The 22815-nt window shown below is 36.1% G+C and overlaps 1 protein-coding gene across 6 annotated transcripts in view; it reads left to right on the top strand.

Annotated features, from left to right (window-relative positions):
- PRKG1 (protein kinase cGMP-dependent 1) overlaps positions 1 to 21033 on the top strand; it is a 1115289-nt gene extending 1094256 nt beyond the window's left edge. For all 6 annotated transcript variants that reach the window (XM_001917682.5, XM_070225075.1, XM_070225081.1 and 3 more), the window contains 6 exons: positions 1398 to 1539; positions 3029 to 3192; positions 12595 to 12717; positions 12802 to 12864; positions 14152 to 14218; positions 16498 to 21033. In XM_001917682.5, coding sequence (XP_001917717.1) covers positions 1398 to 1539; positions 3029 to 3192; positions 12595 to 12717; positions 12802 to 12864; positions 14152 to 14218; positions 16498 to 16596 — 658 coding nt within the window. In that variant the 3' untranslated portion in view covers positions 16597 to 21033. The remainder of the gene's footprint in view (positions 1 to 1397; positions 1540 to 3028; positions 3193 to 12594; positions 12718 to 12801; positions 12865 to 14151; positions 14219 to 16497) is intronic.
- The last annotated feature ends 1782 nt before the right edge of the window (positions 21034 to 22815 follow it).

Genomic DNA, 22815 nt, shown 5'->3' on the forward strand with positions numbered 1-22815 from the left:
ATTCACAATTGTTCCATTCAGATATTGTTGAAGAGACATACTAGAATCCTAGTAATTACAGTTAAGATTCTAGTATCTAGAGGAGTAGGTCTCATCATGCCTTGAATTGTATTTCAAAAGAAAGATTTCTTTGGGGAAGAGCTAATTATTTCAGTGACAACTCAGGGGGCATTAGTAGTTGAAATGAAGACAACACCTTTCTAGAAGACACTGTATATTTCTGAAAAGGTGGCTGCTTTAGCCTTGGATGCTCTGATTAATTTTGTAAGATAGCAGCCATATTCCATTTTCTGGTTTGTTAGACTTTTTGCAAAAGAAGCAAGAGTCATCAAAATGTAAACTAGCACCAGCAACTCTCATGAAAGCAAGTTGCGAGGGGACCCTTTGTTGTCAACCACCTAAAACTGCCTAGGTGCTTTCTCTCATGCTGTGTCTTAGCTGCCTCAAAAGCCTACGTTCACATGAGCGTTCTTGAATTATCGTGAAATGATTAAACTGTGTTTACTACTTGGGAAAGAGGAAATAAATGTAGTTTATCTTTTAAAGGAATTCCATTAAAAAAATCAATTAAAGTGTAAAGGTTCTGCCCTAGAACCAAGGAGTTAACCTTAGATGCCAAGGTTTTCTTTTACTGTTATTTCATTAAATAAATACACACACGCACACACGTGGATAGACAGAGAGAGCTTTCTTGCTTAAAATCATAAGCAAGTTTACTAGTAAACATTCCTGTCCAATTACCTTTTTCCTTCTAATTATCTTTTAGCTCCACCTTTTCTTTCTAATGAGAAGGTTGAACTATAGGAAACACGTTTTGTTTGTCTTGCTGACGGAAGTTTCAAAGAGAAGAACACTTAGCTTATGGTATGATTGTATCAGAAGCATCACAGCTCATTTCCAAAGTGGTTCTTTGAAAACATTAACTTTTATTTGCATTCTCATGTCTATATTATTTAGAAAGATTCAAAAACAAGCCCACTAAGAATAAATGTGACTAAACTCATAAATTCTCCTTTAAAAAAGACCCTTGGTAGACAAGCTGTAAAATAGCATTTGTCTCTCTCCTGCCCACTGCTGGAGCTGTGCCTTTTCAGATTGCAGTGGACCATTGGAAGGAATTCACCAAGTACACGAAATGTGGTATTTGGTTGAACTCTCTTCACGGTTTTCAGGAAGTTAGATTTCACTATCCCATTCATAAAGGCAAAGAATTCCTTGACTTAATCTTGAAATGCTTTTGGAAATGCAATGCAGTGACAATCACATGACGTTTGGCCAGTAGGACATTCATCTCTGAGGTCAATATAGTAACACAGGAATATAGTGAAATGAGAAATAAAACCTTATTAGAGAAACTAATTTCTTGTATACTTTTCATTCCATTTTCTGTATCGCAGAGGTTCATTTGAAGATTCTACAACCAGATTTTACACGGCATGTGTGGTAGAAGCGTTTGCCTATCTGCATTCCAAAGGAATCATTTACAGGGACCTCAAGCCAGAAAATCTCATCCTAGATCACCGAGGTTACACCAAACTGGTCAGTGTGTTTCACACTTGGTGTCTGCCCTGCAGTTTTAAAATATTGGTTTATATGTTCATTTGTTAATACTGAAATCTCAGTTCTTATTTTTAGATTTTATGACTTTTCTTAAAAGTGGGTTTTAGCGTCACTATTTTCGATGAACTATTCTTTCCAGTTATGAGAAATTATATTGGCCAGTTTTGAATTAACATCCTGGCTGAATATGCTGAAGTGGGCTCGTGCTAGATGGCAGGTGTTCATAGACCTAGAACAGCTTCATAGAAATCCTTCTTCTGTCTGGCTTCCTGTCATCCAAAGGGAATAGGTATTTATATTACATAAAACCATGACTCATTTTGCTATTTTAGATTTAAGGATAATGCTAATGGGAAAAAATGAGGTTTGCAGGCAATATTATCCAAGCCATGTTAATAATATTAAAATTGGTCAAGAGCTCTAAAGATTTACTTTTGAAAGGAAGTTCTCTCTTTTTTTTTTTTTTTTTTTGAGGAAGATTAGCCCTGAGCTAACTACTGCCAGTCCTCCTCCTTTTGCTGAGGAAGCCTGGCCCTGAGCTAACATCCATGCCCATCTTCCTCTACTTTTTCTATATGCTGGACGCCCATGACAGCATGGTGTGCCAAGCGGTGCCATGTCCGCACCCAGGATGTGAACCGGTGAACCCAGGGCCGCCGAGAAGTGGAACGTGCAAACTTAACTGCTGTGCCACCGGGCCGGCCCCAAAGTTCTCTTATTGTTAATTGCACAACTTTTGTGGGCTTTGGATCTATCGGTGCCTGATTCTATATTTTATACTTTTGGAATTTTTATTCAGTATATGGTTTTCAAAGAAATCAAATTAATGGCGCTTAATTATTTGTACTCTCAATCAAATTGTTTTAGAAAAAAATTAAATTTCCTGCATTTGAGGCTGCTCCTCAAAGGTTTCTAGAAAAATGAAGGATATATTGCCATTTTATTTCTGTTTCTCTTTACCAAGGGCAGAGTCATTGGCCCAATAACTTTATTACTCAGCTCTTTTGACAGTAAAGTGTCTTCTCAATTAATACTAAATGAATTGTCAACTTCATTAAATCCAACAGGAATCATGTATATGCTGGAAAATATGTCAAGTAGGTCCAACTGGTCTTGTAAAAATTTTGAGTAAAGGAGAAATTATTTGTTTATGCCCCAATCTCTGTTGGCATAAAACGAGGAAAAATGGAAAGTATTTCCAGAAAGAAAGATTTTCCTATATTTTTAATGATGTGAATTTTATCCTATACTCAGGTTTCAATTTTTCCCATTGACACTGAGTTTGATCAGGGAGGCCTTGTTTGTTTGAAATATAAACGACTCTTTTTAGAAGACAGAACTATAATAACCTGCAGCTGTTTTTATTTTATTTTATTATTATTATCATCAGTACACTTCAGCAAAGTAACTTCTTGCTTTTAAACTTAATTATAAGTGGCTTGAATATTTTGTTTTTCTCTTTTGTAAGGTTGATTTTGGCTTTGCAAAGAAAATAGGATTTGGAAAGAAAACATGGACTTTTTGTGGGACTCCAGAGTATGTAGCCCCAGAGATCATCCTGAACAAAGGCCATGACATTTCAGCCGACTATTGGTCACTGGGAATCCTAATGTATGAACTTCTGACTGGCAGGTATGGACATTGATAGAGAACTGCCGGTAAAAATAGACCAGCAAACAGCCACACACTCCTGCCTTTGTCACTCTGATTAGACCATCTTAAACTCATTTCACCATACCTTGTGAATTAACTTCAATTAGTTATGCAAATGGCCAAGGATTCATAAAGCAAAGTCTAAAATGAGTCAGATGAGGGCAACAAACCCAATATCAACTTTGGTCTCGTTGCTAATTCTTTATACATATGAGACTGTGGAATGATCCAGTCTCTTTCTATGAGATCTTTGAGCCTACTCATTTAGCCAGCAATGAAGTAAGGGAGATGATAGTCATATAAAAATATCTAGAGTCAGCTATTCATATAAATAAGAGAGTCTGTTGGCAATTATTATATCTAAATGAAATGTAAATGCTTTGCAGGTCTTTTGTGTAGTAATATTATAGGTATCAACAACGTAAAAAGGTACTATGGATACTGCCAGGTATAAGACTGACTGTAAGCTCTTCAAGGAAAAGAACAAATATACTACCATGCCATGCACTAAGAACAATGAGTAACAGGGTCAATATGAACTAAAGAGTTCAGAGGAGGGCTGGGCTTGTCCAGGGAGGCTTTTGAAGAAGGTGAGACTGCAGCTGGGCCTTAAAGGAAAAGGACTTAGACATAGAGAGCAAGGAAAAGGGTATTCCAGGCAGAGACATGGCTTAACTAGAGGGGCAGTAGTGGGCGAAGATATGGAGAAGGTTCATCTAAAAAATAATGAGAGATCAATGATCTGTCTTTTGAGAATCATGATTGCCACACTTGAGTGTTTGGACTTCATCCAGAAAAGGAATCATTGAGTATTTTCTGACAAAGGAGTGACATGTGTCGTAGAATTTAAGGAAAAACAAGCTGTCAGTAATGTGTAGGGCAAATTGGAAGAGTGATGAGAAGGCTAGTTTGAAGATCATTCCACTAATTCAGATCTAGGAAGATGAGAGCTTAGAATAGGGTAGGGGCAGTAGAAAGAAAGTACTAAGCCTGAGGCAGGATGTGAAAGAATTACTTAAGAGAAGTTAGCAGCTGCAATGAAAATGAGAAGACAACTTGGGATGTTGGCATCAGGGTTCTTTGTGAGGATTCAGTGAATATATGAAGCACTCCAAAATGCTAACAGCTACTACTTACCACTACCATTGCCAGGAATAGTTATGCTGTAGTTTGTATTTTATTTGTGGATATTTTACATTATTACTCTAGAAACTTCTATGTTTACTTCAAATAAATTATCTGCGAACTAACTCAATATTCTCCTTCTGAATGGAGGTAAATTGTTTTAAATATATGACAAATTAAGTAGATATATAAGAATATGAATGATATGGACATAGTGAAGGTTAAATTTAACGTATATGCATGTGTATGGATGGATGGATAGTTAGATAGATAACCTTTCTGGTGTTCCCAGAATTACTAAAAAAACCAATCATACAATGAATAGAAGAAAACTTAATATTAACTATTAACTGGAGAATTAAAATACTAAACATTGGTAACTAGACTAAAATGTTAACCACGGCAGTTTCTATTTCTCCTTATGCATTTAAAACTTTTTCTGCAATCATTATTTATTCCTTGAGTAATAAGGAAAAAAATTAAAACCTTATCCTTGAAAATTGGCATATATTAAACTGTAAAGAAATTCTTAGTAACAGAAAATCCTTAATCCTTTAAAATAGAAATTTCATAGGCTACAATATCTGACTGTAATATAGTGAAATTAGAAATTAATAAAAGATTTAAAAGAAAAAGCCTAACCACTTGAAAATTTAAAAAACAAAATTAAAAAAAAAATAATCCTAGGGTCATAGAAGTTATGGAATAGCCGAACAGTAATAAAAATAAAGCAATATAAATCACAATTTGTATGGTATGGACAAAGCTGAACTCCATTTACTACCACAAATACTTACATCATAAAAAATACTTATTATGATTAAAAGTAAATGAGCTTAAGGGGTTGCAGTTAAAGATGGTGAATAAGAGAATCCTGAACTCACCTCCTCCCACAAACACATCAAATCTACAGCCACATATGGAACAACTTCCTCTGAAACAAACCTCAAAACTAGCTAAGCAACTCCTACTCATCAGGCCAATGAGAGAAGGCCCACATCTGAGCAGATAGGGGAGGCTGGGACACAATCTCACCATAAATCCCACCCCTAGTGCAGCAACCCACAATCTGAAGGGAACTGAAAACCCAGAGCTTCTCCCTGAGGAGTGAAGGGTTCGAACCCCACATTGGGCAGCCCCCAACTTTTAAGGCCTGCACCTGAGAGACAAGCCTCCTAAACACCTAGCTTTGAAAACCAACAGGGCTCACATTCCCAAGACCCACAAGCTGTGGTGATCTGAGAAACAGCTCTTAAAGGGCGCATGTGCTCAGACTCACCCACCCCAGGGCCCAGCATGGAAGTGGCTGATCCAGGGGCAACCAGACTTTGTGTGGGAGGAGGGGCTCATTTGCTTGTCTTAAAGCATCAGCCTGAAGGGCAGCCAACAGATCTGACACATATTTTGGAGCCTTCCGGAGTGCCACCTTTGTGCTCTCCTTCCATCTTACTCCAGCCAGTAGACATAGTTTTTTTTTTTTTAACTCTAGAGTTGTTTTCCTTTCTATTTTTTTTCTTTTTCTTGCCTGGCGGGCACCATCTGTATGCTCTCCCTCTGCCTCGCACCAGAGTGCCGGTATCTCTTGGAGGAGAGCTTTTACATGTGTCTGGTGTCCCAGTTTTTGTGGCTGCTACCAGGGAACACCTCTATATCACCTGGTGCAGTTGGCCAGTGGGGCTTATACTGGTGGATCCCACAGGACTGTAACCAACGGAGGAAGAGTTCTTAAATGGCTACCACTTCCACAAAACAGCAAAAGGGAAAAGACCCAGTAGCTCGGTCTTTCTGTGAAAGAGGCCTGTTAGGTTATCATCATAGCAGCAACCCAACGGGCAGGCTTCTAATTAAACACACATCTAAGGACTGACTGTAATCCTTCCAGAGACCTCAGAGTGTGGGCGCAGTCTTTGCTCTTCCTCTGCCATGCTCTAGTGTAGCAGTATCTCCCAGAGGGGAGCATTACATGCATCTGGTGCAGCTGCTGCCAAGGAGATATTCCTTGATCATCTGTCTCTGGTGGCTTTGGGGGCTTTTGTTGTTAGGTCCCATGGGACTGTAACAGTTGAAGAGATAGTTCTTAGCAGGCTACCACTCCCAGGGCACTGCACAGACAGCAGACGGAAACACACTGCAGTCTTTCTATGAAAGAAGCCTATTTGCTTGTCCTGGAGCTTCGGCCTGAGGGGCAGGCTTCAGGTTTGGCACACATCTAGGGGCCTACAGGCATGCTCTCAGGGAGTGTAGGCCAGTGCATGTGATCTTTGCCCTCTCCCTCTCTCACTACAGCTAGCCAGTATCTCCCAGATAGGAGCTTAGACATTTGTCTGGAGCCCCAATTTTTGCACTGCTGCTCAGGGGCACCTTTATATTGACTGGCATTGGTGGCCCACAGGGCTTACACTTGTGTTCCCATTGGGCTGTATATATCTGCATACTTTAAAAGCTGCTGCCTGAGAGTCTGACTTCCAATCAGCCTGCATCTAGGTGTTAACTGAGATCCTCCCCTTTGGGATGCTGACAGATCTTGGCACACCCTTAGCTACTGGAAGCTATTAAAAATAAAATAGCCTGCTTGGACACTTACAAAGGTTTGAGAGACAACCAGGAGCTAGGGCAGGGTTAAACAATAAGGTTCATCTCCTACATGAGGCCAGTCCTTCAAGACAGAAAGGTGGCTATTCTATCTAATGCATAGAAACCAACAGAGAGCCAAGTAAAATGAAGAAATAGAGGAATATGTTCCAAATGAAAGAACAAGATAAAATCTTAGGAAAATACCTTAATGAAACAGAGAAAAATAATTATACCTAATAAAGAGTTCAGAACAATGGTCATAAAGATGTTTGCCAAACATGGGAGAAGAATCGATGAAGACAGTGAGAACCTCAATAAAAAGATAGAAAACATAAGAAAGTACCAAAGAGAAGTCATAGAGCTGAAGAATACAAAGACTGAACTGGAAAATACCCTATAGGGGTTCAACAGCAGACTAGAAGAAACAGAAGAAAGAATCAGTGATCTCAAAGACAGGGCTGTGGAACTCATCCAATCAGAGCAGCAAAAAGAAAAAAAAGAATGAAAAAAAGGGAAGATAGCTTAAGGGACTTATGGGACAATATCAAGCAGACTAACCTACACATCATAGGGGTCCCAGAAGGAGAAGAGAGAGAAAGGGGCAGAAAACTTATTTGAAGAAAAAATGGTTGAAAACTTCCCTAGTCTAGGGAAGGCAACAGACTTCCAGATCCAAGGAAGCCCAGAGCTCCAAATGAGGAATCCGAAGAGACTCACACTAAGACACATTATAATTAAAACGTCAAAAGTTAAAGGCAAGGAAAGAATCTTAAAAGCAGCAAGAAAAAAACAATTTGTTATATAAAAGGGAACCCCCTCCCCATAAGGCTATCAGCATTTTTTTCAGCAGAAAATGTGCAGGCCAGATGGTAGTGATATGATATATTCAAAATGGTGAAAGAAAAAATTGCTAACCAAGAATACTCTACCTGGCAAAGTTATCATTCAGAATTGAAGGAGAAAGAAAGAATTTTCCAGACAACCAAAAGTTAAAGGTGTTCATCACCACTAAACCATCCTTACAAGAAATATTAAAGGGACTTGTTTAAGCTGAAAAGAAAGGGTACTAATTAGTAACAAGAAAACATATGAAAGTATAAATCCCACTGGTAAAGGGAAATGTATAGTAAAAACAGTACTTTAATTACTTGTAAAGCTAGGATGAAGGTTAAAAGACAAAAGTAGTAAAAATAACTTTGACTACAATAATTAGTTAAGGGATATACAAGATCAAAAGATATAAAATGTGACGTGAAAAACATAAAATGTAGGGAGATGGCGAATAAAACATGTAGAGCTTCAGAATGCACTCAAACTTAAGTTATCAGCTTTAAATAAACTGTTACAGGGGCCAGCCTGGTGGTTTAGTGGTTAACTTTGCCCATTCTGGTTTGGTGGCCTGAGGTTTGCAGTTTCAGATCCTGGGTGTGGATCTAGCACTGCTCGTCAAGCCACACTGGGGTGGCATCCCACATAAAGTAGAAGAAGATTGGCATAGATGTTACCTCAGGGCCAGTCTTCCTCACAAATAAATAAACTGTTACAAATGTAAGTTGTTTTATGTAAACCTCATGATAACCACAAAGCAAAAACCTATAGTAGATATAGAAAAGATAAAGAAAAAGGCATCTAAGCATACCACTAAAACCACAAAAGAAGAGAAAAAGAAAAGAAGAAAGGAGTAGAGAGGAACTACAAAACAGGAGACAATTAACAAAATGGCAATAAGTACATAACTATCAATAATTAATTTAATTGTAAATGGCTAAATTATCAATCAAAAGACATAGAGTGGCTGAATAGACAAAAAAAAAAACAACAAAAAAGCAAGACCCATCAATATGCTGCCCTACAAGAGACTCACTTCAGCTATAAGGACACACAGAAACTGAAAGTGAAGAAATGGACAAAGATATTCCATGAAAATGGAAATCAGAAGAAAGCTGAAGTAGCCATACTTATATAAGAAAAAATAGACTTTAAGACAAAGGCTATAATAAGAGACAATGAAAGTCATTACATAGTGATAAAGGGGTCAATCCAACATGAGAATATAACATTTATAAATAAGTATGTGCCCAACATAGGAGCACCTAAATATATATATAAATCAAATATTAACAGACCTAAAGAGAGAAATGTATAGCAATACAATAATAGTAGGTCAATTTAATACCTCATTTACATCAATGGATAGATCATTCAGACAGAAGATTAATAAGGAAACATCAGCCTTAAATGACACATTAGACCAAATGACACATTAGGCACAGATGAACTTAACAGATATATACAGAACATTCTATTCAAAAGCAACAGAATACGCATTCTTCTCAAGTGCACATGGCACATTCTCCAGAATAGATCACATGTTAGGCCACAAACAAGTCTTAATAAATTTAAGAAGATTTAAGTCATATCAAGCAGTTTTTCCAACCACAGTGGTTTAAAATTGAAATCAATTACAGGAAGAAAACTGGAAGATTCACAAATACTTGGAGATTAAACAACATGGTACTGAACAACCAATGGGTCAAATAAGAAAAAAAGGAAAATCAAAAAATACCTTGAGACAAATGAAAATGGAAATTTAACATACTGAAACTTATGGGATGCAGCAACACCACTTCTAAGAGGGAAGTTCATAATGATAAATGCCTACATCAAGAAACAAGAACTATCTCAAATACACAACCTAGCTTCACACCTCAAGGAACTAGAAGGGCAAACCAGGCCCAAAGTTAGCAGAAGGAAGGAAATAACAAAGATGAGAGTGCAAATAAATGAAATAGAAACTAAAAAGACAACAGAAAAGATCAATGAAACTAAGAGCTGGTTCTTTGAAAAGGTAAACAAATACAAACCTTTAGCTAGATTCACCAAGAAAAAGAAAAAGAGGAGTCAAGTACATAAAACCAGAAATGAAAGAGCAGACCTTACAACTGATACCACAGAAATACAAAGGATTATAAGAGACTACTATGAACAATTATATGTCAACAAATTGGAAAATCTAGAAGAAATGGATGAAATTCTAGAAACATGCAATCTATTGATACTGAATCATGAAGGAATAAAAAACCTGAACAGACCAATTACTAGTAAAGAGATGAAACCAGTAATCAAAAACCTCCCAACAAACAAAAGTCCAGGACCAGATGACTTCACTGGCGAATTCTACCACAATGTTGGCCAATAAAGTGAAAGGGAGCAAAAAGAAAAGGGAGAGCAGCAGTGATTGCAAGATTTCAGAGAACGTGGTAGGGCTTTTTGAATACCAAAAGTTAAGGGCAAATGAAATGAATGATCTGGTGAGAGATTTTCTAAGACAAGAAATCCTAGTGAAGGATGCTGAATTTTCCACTTGCCTCCTTTCTTTCAACCTTCCTTATTCTGTTCTTCAGGCTAGCTAGTCCCATTTGAGGATAAGTAGTAATCAGAAATGGCTCAATAAGACCCATTTCTTACCCCAGACCCCTTCTACATATACAAATTCCTTTCTTACTTACTGGTTTTGTTCAAGACTCCATAGGCCCCTACTTGACTCAGGAAAAGATGAACTCATCTCCAGATTCAGGTTTAAACTCAATTCACCTATTCCAGTTACACGACATTCCCCTGGTGATTGCCATTGATTGGATTGGGCACGCAATTTAAACTGGTCCAAGACAATTTAAGGAAGAATTTTAATATATATTTGTGGAAGAGAATTCTCAGTGCCTGTAGTAGGCACTCAATAAACAGTTATTGAATGTATATAAGTCCCTATTTGCACTGGTAGTCATCTTTCAACTATAAGGGGAAATAGCCTTAGGATGAAGCCAACGCTGACTATGGTAGAACAAAACCTGGAAAGAACCTGTGTCATTGAGCCACTGATCCTACCAGATCTAGAGTTTGCCCTACCTCTGGACTGCCAATTATGCGAGATAAATGTCCTTATGGTTTTAATCAGTTTGAGTTGGTGTTTTCTGTTCATTTCAGCTGAAAAATGCATGAGTAAAAGGCAACTAAATAACACACAAGAGAAATAAATCAAAGAAACGGGAAGAGTTCAGAAAAATTATCTACAGTTTCTTTGAGACTATTAAAAGCATGAGCTCTTTAAAAAGTAAACTTAGAGATATCTGCAAGTGTTTGTAGATGATAAGAGAAGTAAACTAGCAGAGCTCAGGAATACCACAGAGCTGAAAGTTATATTATAAGCCACAGAAAATAGAATAATAGCAATTAAAAACCCAGCCAAGGAAATAGTAGACAGATTTGAGAAAAATAATAGAAAAGAAAAAAGGATATAGAAATTATTACAGAAAGAGGATATAGAAGTCAAGGGAAATAGAAAAAAGCAATCAAGTATATGAACAGAATATTCATCCCATATACATATTAGGCTACATAATACAAAATTCATGGCATAAAGACGTGACTCAGTGTATCCTTTTGATCAGTAGTGACTGCAGGGAAACAGATTCAGACTAACACCACCCCATTTGTCCTAGTACAATTTCCTAACTTCAATGATAAGGAATAATCATATAAGGATCTAAGCCACAAAAGCTTGGATATAGTGTTAGGAATGAGGAGGATTGGAGTTCGAGTTGGCCTCAGCCTTCTCCATAGTACCTTTAATGCCGAAAGGTAATATATCAAGAACTACATAGTTCTGAGGGAGACAGAGACTAGAGCCCAAACAATTTATACCAGGTAAGTTATTCTTAAAATACAAAGACAACATATAAAGTGTGCACAGCAGTTCTAACACTACTGTATGAACAAGTCAATGAAGGGATGAATCAAAATAAAGCCCAAAGGAGTAAAGAAACTGGTCAAAGAATTAGTGATGAGCTTTAAATCTGATTAAGTAGAATTTAAATTAAATAATTTCACTTTGTTTATTGAACACATTGTAAATGTTATAATCTTTGGCAATCTTTAAACAATACTAAAACCAACAAAAGTTAAGGTGGGAGGGAGAAGGTAGGAATAACTATTAATATTTATTTCTCATCATTCGCAACAAGGAATCTTTAGTATGTTTTACAGTTGAAGTACATCATTAAAAAATGAAAATTCAAGGTTTTTAAGAATTTTTCTTAATTTAAGAGAAATCCTTCAGGAGTTAATGTTGGTGAAGAAGCACATTCTTTGAAATTTAGCATTTCTTTCAGTTGAACTCCTCATGTCAACTTAAAGTAAAATGAAATTGAATATTTTTATTTTAAAAAACATGTATAGTATAATCCTGTGTCTGTCCATCTTCATAGAGAAATGTGTGAAATTACATTTATCAAAATGTGAATTATTAATATTTTGGGTGTTGGATGACTTTTACTTTCTTCTAATTTCATAAGTTTTATATATTGCATGACCGTCATGGACTGAATATGCATCACTTGTAAAAAACCACAAAAGTCATTTTTAACAAATGATTTTTGTTGTCTTTCTAAACTAAAAGGAAGTGAGGGGAACAGCAGACAAACTTGACCCATTTATGGTTTTGCTAAGAGATTTACTTGGAAAACTTTCCATGCCATTTTGCTTTTAATCAAGTTTTATTCCATTGTGACTACTAATATAAGCCCCAAAATAAGAATTGATGTCATCTGTGGCATTCTAACAATTGAAGTTTTCTTATTTAGAAAATAAAAGTAATATCTCCTTTCACGTCTCTCATCCTTACAGCCCGCCTTTCTCAGGCCCAGATCCTATGAAGACCTATAACATCATACTGAGGGGGATTGATATGATAGAGTTTCCAAAGAAGATTGCCAAAAATGCTGCTAATTTAATTAAAAAACTATGCAGGTGAGCATTTCAACCACATTATTTTTGAAAGGATTATAATGTGAAAAACATTAGATTCCTTATCAATTATTATTTTATTTTCAGGGACAACCCGTCAGAAAGATTAGGGAATTTGAAAAATGGAGTGAAAGACATTCAAAAGCACAAGTAAGTATTCTTTCCTTAAAGCTTTAGATTTGAGAGTTCAGAAAACCTGACGAGCATTTTCCCGGGCTGTTTTTTTTCAGTTAGTGGTTTTATAACCGATGCAATTAACCTGTGGGATCATCCAGGGAGCCATGGAGACTAGTTAGCCTTTTTTATTAAAGGCCTTTCTGGGTGTGTCTCTGGGACTTTCTTTAGCTACAGCTGACCCTGTGGCATTCTAAACAACGGATGCACCAAATTCAGTTTCTCCCAACTCAGACTAACTGGCGTTTTTCTTCTCTGGCACAAAGAGGAAATAGGTATTTTTCATTCTGGGATTCTATTCTCTACCATATTAAAAAACAAAAATCCTCCGCCATATCGTGCCTCATTTCCTAGACCAAAACTAAAACATATTTTTCCAACCATTCTCTGATTAGATGATATGACAGGGAGAAAAAATTACAGAGTGTAGTCTTTTTAAAAAAATAGTAGCAGTATCTTAAATATCAGACCTTACCCATGTTGACCGGATAGTCTAAAGCTAAGCTAAGACAAAGCTGGTTTTTCTCTGTTAGTCTGTTTCTCTAACGGTCACAGGAAATTCACATCCCTACCAGAGGAACTTATTTGCCGAAATACCTATGAATATGTAAAAGGTCTGCTAAGAATTTGGAGTAAGCGTTTACTAATGGTGAAATCTTTTAAACACAAAAACAAAACAAAAACCAACCAACCAACAAAAAAACGCGTCTTGTTATTTGGTCCTCATTTTCACAGAAAAACTCTACACAGAATACCTTCATTCTATTAAAAAAGAGAAAAAAGAGAAGAACGGGATTTGTAGAGACCAATACAGTGATGTGAAAAGGTTAATTACCTAAGGCTGCCCACTGAATCCTTGACAAAGATGGAAAGATAATTTCCTGTCCTGACTTTTCATGCCCTGCTTCTACCTCCTTAAAATAAAATATCCTGTATGGCACAGGGCCAAGCATATTATGACATTTATTAAATTAAAATTATAGTGTAGGAACAAGGTCATCCAGACATTATGACTGAAATTACTAGAATAAAAAAGTTACTTTCTAATTGGTATTTAAAATTTTGACAATTTTTGAAAATATACATTCCACAAAACAAGCTAATGGAAAAAAGAAATCTGCAATTAAATAGAAAACATTTTTGTTACATTGAAAATCTTTGCCTAACCGCTTTCCATCAGTCGTCGACGTCATGTATGTTGCAATGAGAAAATTTTAGCTGAGGTGAAATGCCTTTAACTACCTGTTTTTTTTCCTTTCCTAGGTGGTTTGAGGGCTTTAATTGGGAAGGCTTAAGAAAAGGCACCTTGACGCCTCCGATAATACCAAGTGTAAGTAGGCTTTCCAGCTTGTAACTGTGTGACACACGTTCAGGAGCTTATGTCAGTCATCAAAGATCTGTTATTTTTAAAGCTTTATCCTGTGATCAGATTAAATCAACTATAGGAGAAGTATCAGATTAAAATAATGACATCTTCTAAAATCCGAGCTTAAAAACAGTGTTACATATATATAGATGTAGACAGAGGAATATAATAAATCTCCAGCAACCAGTTTCTTTTTTTCCCGTAACATAAAAACTTTATACATCATTGCCCAAGAATAAGAATATAGTAGCAATTTTGATTTAGTCATATTCTTAAATTACTACCAAAAATATGTATATTTTGAATTTCTGCACATACGTGTTCTCTCTATAGACGATACAATGAGTTCTTCGTTAGTGTGTACATGAGTAAGCTTGGGTGAATTAGGACCAATGTGCTATTGTTAACTTCTGTTTGTGATTCCAGTTTACCTTCTATCCTGCTCTGTCCCCAAGAGTTCAACCCATATAGTCTACATCAAAGCGTTCCCTTGCCCTTTGGTTTCTGGATGGCTTTGGTCAATAGTCCAGCAACCAGTTTCAACAGCTATCAATTCCTGGCCGATGTTGGTTCATTGATGCCCCATATTACTCCCCCTCCCTTGCCCTCATATTACTCTGAAGCTCTTCCAGGCACAACTGTGTTCCTGTATCCTTTCATCAGGCTCTAAAAGGAAAAGATTCTCTTTTCTTAACCCTCTTCTTAACACATTAGATTTTTTGTTAAATAGCCAGTGGACTAAATGTTTATACTACATTAACTTCTAATACATTTCAATTGATTGCTTTTATATTTTTATTTAATACTGCATCTATCTAATAAAATGTGCTGCATCTTAACTAAGACAGAGAGGGCTGCTTTGTGGGCCCAAGCCTTTCAATTGTATACTTCTCTTTTCTGAGAACTCAAAATTGCTCAAGACTGCTCTTTAAACAGAAACATTTTCCCTGCTTCTAAGATTGATTTCTGTGTTAATGTTTATTCACAAACAAAACAAAAACGTCATTACCATGTCTCACATTACAGATGCAAATTGCCTTCATGAAGGTTTGCTTTTAGAACAAGAGTAGAATAAGAAACTTGGAGGTGTAAATATTACGCCTAAATTATCCTAACCTAAATTTATCAGGGGCCTCCTTTTATACAGTAGTAATATTAAATGGGGGAGATGTATATATATATATATATATATATATATATATATACATACATATATATATGTAGAAGTGTGTGTAAGCAAGTGGTTCTAAGTATTATAGAATATGAGGGAAACTGAAGTGTGTTTCTTCACTATTTTTACTAATATTGTACAGATTGGACTTTGCCCAATAAATTTACAAGAGTTTTGCTTGAGTTTTGAAATGAATTTTTACTATATTGAGAATAAACTCACAAAATCCTTAAGATGGCCTACAAGGCTCTGTGTAACCTGACTCCTTCCTGCCCGTTTCTCCTTCCACTCTCCTCCTTTCTTACAGAGCAGCCACATTGGCCTCTTTTGGTTACTTCACAGCATGGACCTCTCCTGCTCTCACCCCAGGACCTTTGCATGTGCTATATTCGCTTTCTTGATCTCTTTGATTCTTAGGTTTAAAATAATATTTTTTCTCAGGGGCTTTCTATGATCACTTTTATGCTCTCATGGCACCTTGTATTTTTTCTTCACAGCACTGACCAAACTTTATAATCATCTACAGATTTTTGTGATTATTTGTTTTAATCACACAATTTACTCCTTACTAGAGTATAAACTCCACGAGGGCAAGAACTGTGTCTATTTTTACTTACCACTATAAGCCCCAATACAAAGCACAAAACCTGCTACCTAGGAGACACACAAAAATACTCATCGACTAAGGAATGAATAAAAAATGCTTTTTAAAAATCTAGCTTGGAAGTCTACTAAAAATTCAGAACTTTTATTCTATTCATTCTGGCTTTTGTTTTTTAAAGGTATGCTTTTTGGTGAGCAAGTTTGGCCCTGAGCTGACATCTGTTGCCAATCTTCCTCTTTTTTTCCTTTTCCCCCCAAAGCCCCAGTACATAGTTGCATATCCTAGTTGTAAGTCATTCCAGCATTGTATTTCTTCTATGTGGGATACCTCCACAGCATGGCTTGATAAGTGGTACATATGTCCATACCCAGGATCCGAACCAGTGGACCCTGGGCATCGAAGTAGAGTGTGTGAACTTAACTGCTACACTAGTGGGCCAGGCCCCTGTTCATTCTCTCTTGTTTGCAGGTTGCATCACCCACAGACACAAGCAATTTCGACAGTTTCCCTGAGGACAATGACGAACCACCACCTGATGACAACTCAGGATGGGATATAGACTTCTAATGTATTTCTCTTACCTGCTTCTGCCTTGCTGAAGACAGCTTTTCCTGAGACTCAGCTGCCAGCAAACCTGAGGGAAAGAGAGAAGATTCGTGCTCGGGGTCACCATGATGCCTTTGATCGATGCTGCTCCAGTAACTACAGTGGCATTAGGACTTATTGCTTAGATGACAATAGTGCTCTTTACATGTTTTCTGTTTGAACCTAAAAATAGCAGTTGACATGGTGGTCCTGAAGCAAAGCCTTTCACCAGTAAAGAGATGTTTTCTATTGTTGCAATGATGTTGCTTTGCTCCGATTATAATTTGAAAGACTGTAAGAAATACTTCAATCTAGTAAAAGAGTCTGTACCTTGCTAGAATGATCAAGAAGATCAAAAAATAATATATTGGGTACGACAGATTACTATGGTACAAAAACTGGGCTCTTCCCTTTCTTCAAGTGAGGGTTGTAGGATCGATGACTGCAAGCCGGTGTATATACCGTAAAAAGAGGACCACACATCTGTTGGTCACAGAGTTCATGTCAAACCAGTGCTAGACGTTTCATGATTTTATTTCCCAGCAGTGCTGATGACGAGACTGAATGTTACCTTTCCTTTCTGACAGATTTTAAAAATTGATACGTTAAAAGCACAACTGCTATAGGGGTTCTGCTGCGAACTCTCATAGCAGGGACATATGCGTTTTCACAGAGGATTGAAAAAAATGACATGCATGATATTTGTTTGTTTCTTTTTGATAAATTGGCATGACAGAGTGGGAAAATAAGCAATTCACAAACCATTTCATATTTTTAAAAATATTGTGCTTAAAGATGGTCCTGGAAATAAATGACTAGCAGCCAATTGGTTTTTATTTATTAACTAACACGCCCTCAAACTGAGGCTTAAAATATTCCCTTTTATAAAAATAAACCCTTGGGGTGGGCGGTGGGGCGGGGTGGAGAGGGATTAAGATCCATCCAAAAAACAACAAACTCTATAGGTGCTATGTATATCTTTCATCTGTAAATGTCAGTGTCTGAACAGACAACACAAATTCTAACCATTACATGTGTAGCCAGAGACTGAAGCATTTTCACTAAATTTATCAAAGCAACTCCTGTCAGATTTCACTTACAACATCGTCTAGGGTTAAGGGAGAAAGGTGATTAAAAACCTATTTGAACTAGCTTCTTGTCTTAGGCCTGAACCAAAAATCAAAAACAAAAACAAAAAAAAAAAAGAAAAAATGAAAGCACAAAATCATTAGGATATTAAGATTCATCAGATGAGAAACCTTATTTATGTGAGGTCAGGAAACAAGACAAGAACCTGGCCAGGTGTTGATTGCTTTTTCGTGAATGATATGAGTCCACATGCATGTGAAAATAACAAGGGAGTAGAGAGGAAAACAGGATTCTGATTTCTTAAGAATAAACTTTTGCTAAGTAGAACAGAAATACTACAATCCTGAAACATCATGCTATCTAGCAAAGACTAGATTTGAAAATGTCAAACTGATTTGCTTTTTTCACGTGGCAAAAACGATCAGCAATTTAAACTGAGTTCTTTGTTGACAGGCCAGTTGACTATTATTAGCTGTCATAAGTAACAGAGCCATTTGATAGCTTTTCCTGGACAAATAGCATTATACCTACTTAGACAAATGCATAACCTTACGAGTTGTCATCCTGATTTGGAACTGTGTGAATTTGGTATATTAAATAGAGATTTGCTTTTTTCTAGTAAAGAGTCTTCTTAAAAGTCAAATGTAAACATTTCTGCAAAAAAATGTCCACCTAGAACATTATACTGTATCCAGGAAGGCACATATTATGATTTTTGTTTGAATGTTTCATACTATTTTAGAATATATCTTATTAAAATATAATAATCTAAGAAACATTGGGAGAACAAAATTACTAAGCACATAGTATATATAATTAGAATAAAGTTAAATTAAACCTTCGATCCTAAGATGTTTCAGTTATTCTTGTGTTATTGGAATTTTCCCTCCCTTACAAACAATTTCTCAAAATCAGTCTATTCCCCAAGATATCCAGTTTCTTCTGCAGATTTTAGAATATGAAATTAAACATTTCAACCTAAAATCCAGCTATGAATGCTATTCAGATGTTTTATATTGCTCTTAATTGGGATTTAAAAATATATAAATTCAACACTATAGTCAATGTTCAATGATTTTTGTTAAAAGATAGAATGGTGTAGGAATGCTAAAGATTTTCTAGAATATTAAATTTAACTAGTCATTAAGGCAGAGAATCTGCTCCTGCAACTTTGCAAATATCTCAATAACCTCAGAGATCAGCACTTACTGTGGATTTTGGAATTATGGTTCAAGTCTAAGACAACCACAGGTACAAGTTCTAAGGAGAATGAAGAAGTAGCATTCAGCACAATGTCACTGTAGGCTGTTTCTCCCACTTGTTACTGCATCTTTGTTTATTTCACCTGTGACATTACATTAGGATGTCTAAAGCAATCACCAAAAAATAAAGGTGAACTACATCTTCCAAGAATTACTAACAGAAAACATTCATCTAATTTTCAACATTGAATTTTAAGGATTTAAATCTTGTCTTAATGAAGACACTAGGGCTAAAATTCATGGTCAGCTTCATAAAGTGCATCTCACTTTATTTCTGAGTTTTTCATGCCCCCTCTATTTTTTTTACACTAAAGGACATCTGGGTAAGTTAGAATAGTGCCAACTTGTTTGATTTGTTAACTGACTTTCTTGTTAATATTTTGAGTATGGGAAATAAGGGCTTTCTGTGTGTCTCGACTCACAGGAAAACTGAAAACTGCCAAGAAAAGAAACATCATAATATTTGAGATAGATTAAATACATTAGAGAAAATGATTTCTGGAAAATTGCTATAGGTGATTTTTGAGTTTGTACCTTCTTTGTTGTTAATATATGAATCAGATCCATGTGACATTTCAAATAAACTTATTTTGATTATATTCTTTATAAGTCATAATTTTTTCTTAAAATTATGGGATATGCATGTGAATCACACATGTATAATATAAATTCAACTATTGAATTTTTCTTGTTTCATTTCTAAAGGACTGAACTGATGGTGAATTTAAATTTAAAGAAGTCAGCTACCATGTTGAAAATAAGGATATTAGAACTGATTTCATACAGTAGAGGTGATCTGTGCATTATCCATAACAACATTTTCTTTCACACTAGGACCACAAACAAATATTTATGTAAATAGATATTTTTGTGTGATATTTTGTGGTACTTATAACTTTTTTTAGTGTTTCACAGCATTATTATTTCATTTTATTTCTATTGAATAATGTTTTTAGGTCCAAGTAGACTTGAATTAATGTCATAATTGTCAGTATTATTGAAATTATGTCAACTGTACTGTTTTTCATCTGTCCCATAGTTTAGAACATGACCCGGCTATCTGGCATTGTTGCAAGTGCCTTAAATTCATGGCATCCTATTAAAAAACAAATTTGGTGTTATGCTGCATGACAAAGACAAACACACCTCAAAATGTTGTCCTTTCTTAGCTTGCTGCGTTTTACAGTTCTTTCTGCTAACAATTTATAAGCCTTTATTATATAATATTGATGAATTACAGAAATGATGAAGTTGTTCTCTTATTTCTGTTAAATGTACCAGAGCTGTGTATCTGTTAATGAGATACAGCGTCATTTCTGTGAAATGTATAAATGTACGTGCAGGTCAAATTAATATATGACATACTATCAGTCTGTATACAGGTATTCCTGTTTTGCTAAGCTGTGCAGATTCAGTTTAAATATTAGTGCAGTCAAGTTCTAACATATCTCATTTTATTGACTCCATTAACAATGGTCCAACTGAAAAGAAAAATTAGAAAGTGACTGCTAACTACACCTTGTTATGAAACCAATGATGAAAAAGAATCTTGGTGCAGCACTCAACAAAACAGGATGCTTTCTCTGAGTTCTTGTATATGCAAATCGTGGATGAGGCAAATTTTCAACAGACCTAGAAAGCTAAACATTGAAAGTGTGTTGTTAGTCCTCTTCTCTATCTGCCCCTGCGTCAACAGAGCTCTGGGACCTTGACGATGACTCAGAGGTTTGGGCTTTCTGAGTAAAGGGACATTTCTTTAAGCATCATCTATCAAATTTATTTCAATGTATGATGTTTTTACAATTGGTCAGTTCTTTTGTATTCTTACAGCTATGGTTATTTGATTGTCCTCTTACAATTTGTTCTACATGAAAGAGTCCTTTGTTAGTCAGAATGCAACAACTGTCATCAAATGGTCATTGACCACTTGCACTCTTTTGATGTAGATTAAAAACTTTTTCATAAACTTAACCTGCTTTGATTTGCTCTGTATTTTTCCTGCAGCTGTAATTGCCGAGTGCCTGTTGTATACTTTATAGAGTTGAAATAAAAAATAATTACTTTTGAACTTAGTTGATGTTTAATTCCAAGCAACATTCCAAGAATAGAATTCATAGATCATACTGGAATTGAAATACTGTGTAGTGCAATTGTGGAATATCACTATAACAATGTAGAAAATACTTGTAACCCGTGTCCTTCATAAAATAATGTATTATGATCTGCTATAAAACTAATCCAACAAATCAATTTAAAGAATTCAATAGGGATAATGTTAGGCCATCCAGTGTGAATGGTTAAGCAAATGTAGACACCCACACAAATCCCCAAATTGGCAGTTTTCTGTGCACCATTACCACCACCACCACTACCACTACCACCATCACACACTCCTTCTTTGGGCTACCCCTAGTCAAACTCTGGATTAGTCTAAGGTTTATTCACCTGATCCCTCTGTGAAGCTTCATATACACAAAGAATATAGATTTAGAAAACAATGTGGTTGCAACAAACTCAACTTTCCAAAACTCTGTTGAACACATTCTTCCTGTGTCCCTTTGCTCCTCACTGCCGTGAATGGTACACAAATTAAAACTGGCTGCAACATCAAGATTCCCTTAATCTGATTGCCTTTGTCTCGTTGACATCATATGGCTAGTGATGGTGAATTGAAACCCCTTTTTAACAAAAACTAGAAATTCAATCCAGTTAACTTTCTCAGATAGAGCCAACAAAACAACTTGAAGAAATACTAGGTCACTATAGCACATCCAGTAATTTCATTTCGCCTGCAAATAGAACTGAACTGTAACTTTTTAGTATACACCCTTTAAGTTCTGTGATTTTCATACCGTTGATCTAAGAATGGTCTTCTTTGAACCTGGAAGGTAATTTTTTTGTATTAATCACACAGTTTTTGGAGGAGCGTGCAGATCAATACTCATGGTCATTAGAGGCGTGGCTTGGGTGTGGGGGAGTGGAGTCAGTGATGGTGAGGATGTTGCATCCACACCACTGTCATGTCTTCTTCATGTTAATTGCAACTGAGGTAAATCACTGCACAATTGTTTAACTATGACAATAAGATCAATTATAAATTTGTCTGAGATGCATGTATTGGTAGTGTCATCATCCAACTTGATCACATGTTATGCTTGTAGACCCACCCGCAGATTCTCAATTATAACCCTAAATGTGCCATGCACACAAGAGAAGACAGCTACCACACTAATATTCTTTCCTAAAAGTCCTATTTAGAATTTTCCTCTGTATTCTATACTTCTCCTTATCAATTCAAAAGGACTATAAGTTGATAAAACAGTAATGTCTACCTCTGGCAGCTGTGTTTTTCACCCAAGCTGAGTCTGCAAAGCAAAGACAAATCCATCCACATGCCCATTAGCAAAGCCAGACAGGTTAAGTCTCAACATCATGCGAAAAAAATAAAATAGAAAAAACAAGGTATCCCTAGAAATCCCAAAATCTGGCCATGGATTTCATAAAAATTAATGGACAGGCTCAAGGCATATGTTTAGGCCAGTGTTTCTCAAACATCAATGTCATATAATGTATGTGGGAAATATGGTGAAAACACAGATTTGCAGCATCACCCACAGGTATTTTAAGGGATAGCCCAGCAATCTGAATTTTTAACAAGAGCCTTAGTTTATTTTGATGGAAACATTTATATACACCTATGGAAGAGAAGTAGGGAAAGAAGGCCCATGGGAGGGAATTTCAGGAATGGTAGGGTGAAAGAAGTATGAAAAGAAGTCTATAAAGAGTCATGGACATCCAAAGCCTATTAAATACCTCCAAAAACGTTAAATGATATTTATAGTCCAGCTAT

The sequence above is a fragment of the Equus caballus genome, chromosome 1 (genome assembly GCF_041296265.1).
Source record: "Equus caballus isolate H_3958 breed thoroughbred chromosome 1, TB-T2T, whole genome shotgun sequence".
NCBI lineage: Eukaryota > Metazoa > Chordata > Mammalia > Perissodactyla > Equidae > Equus > Equus caballus.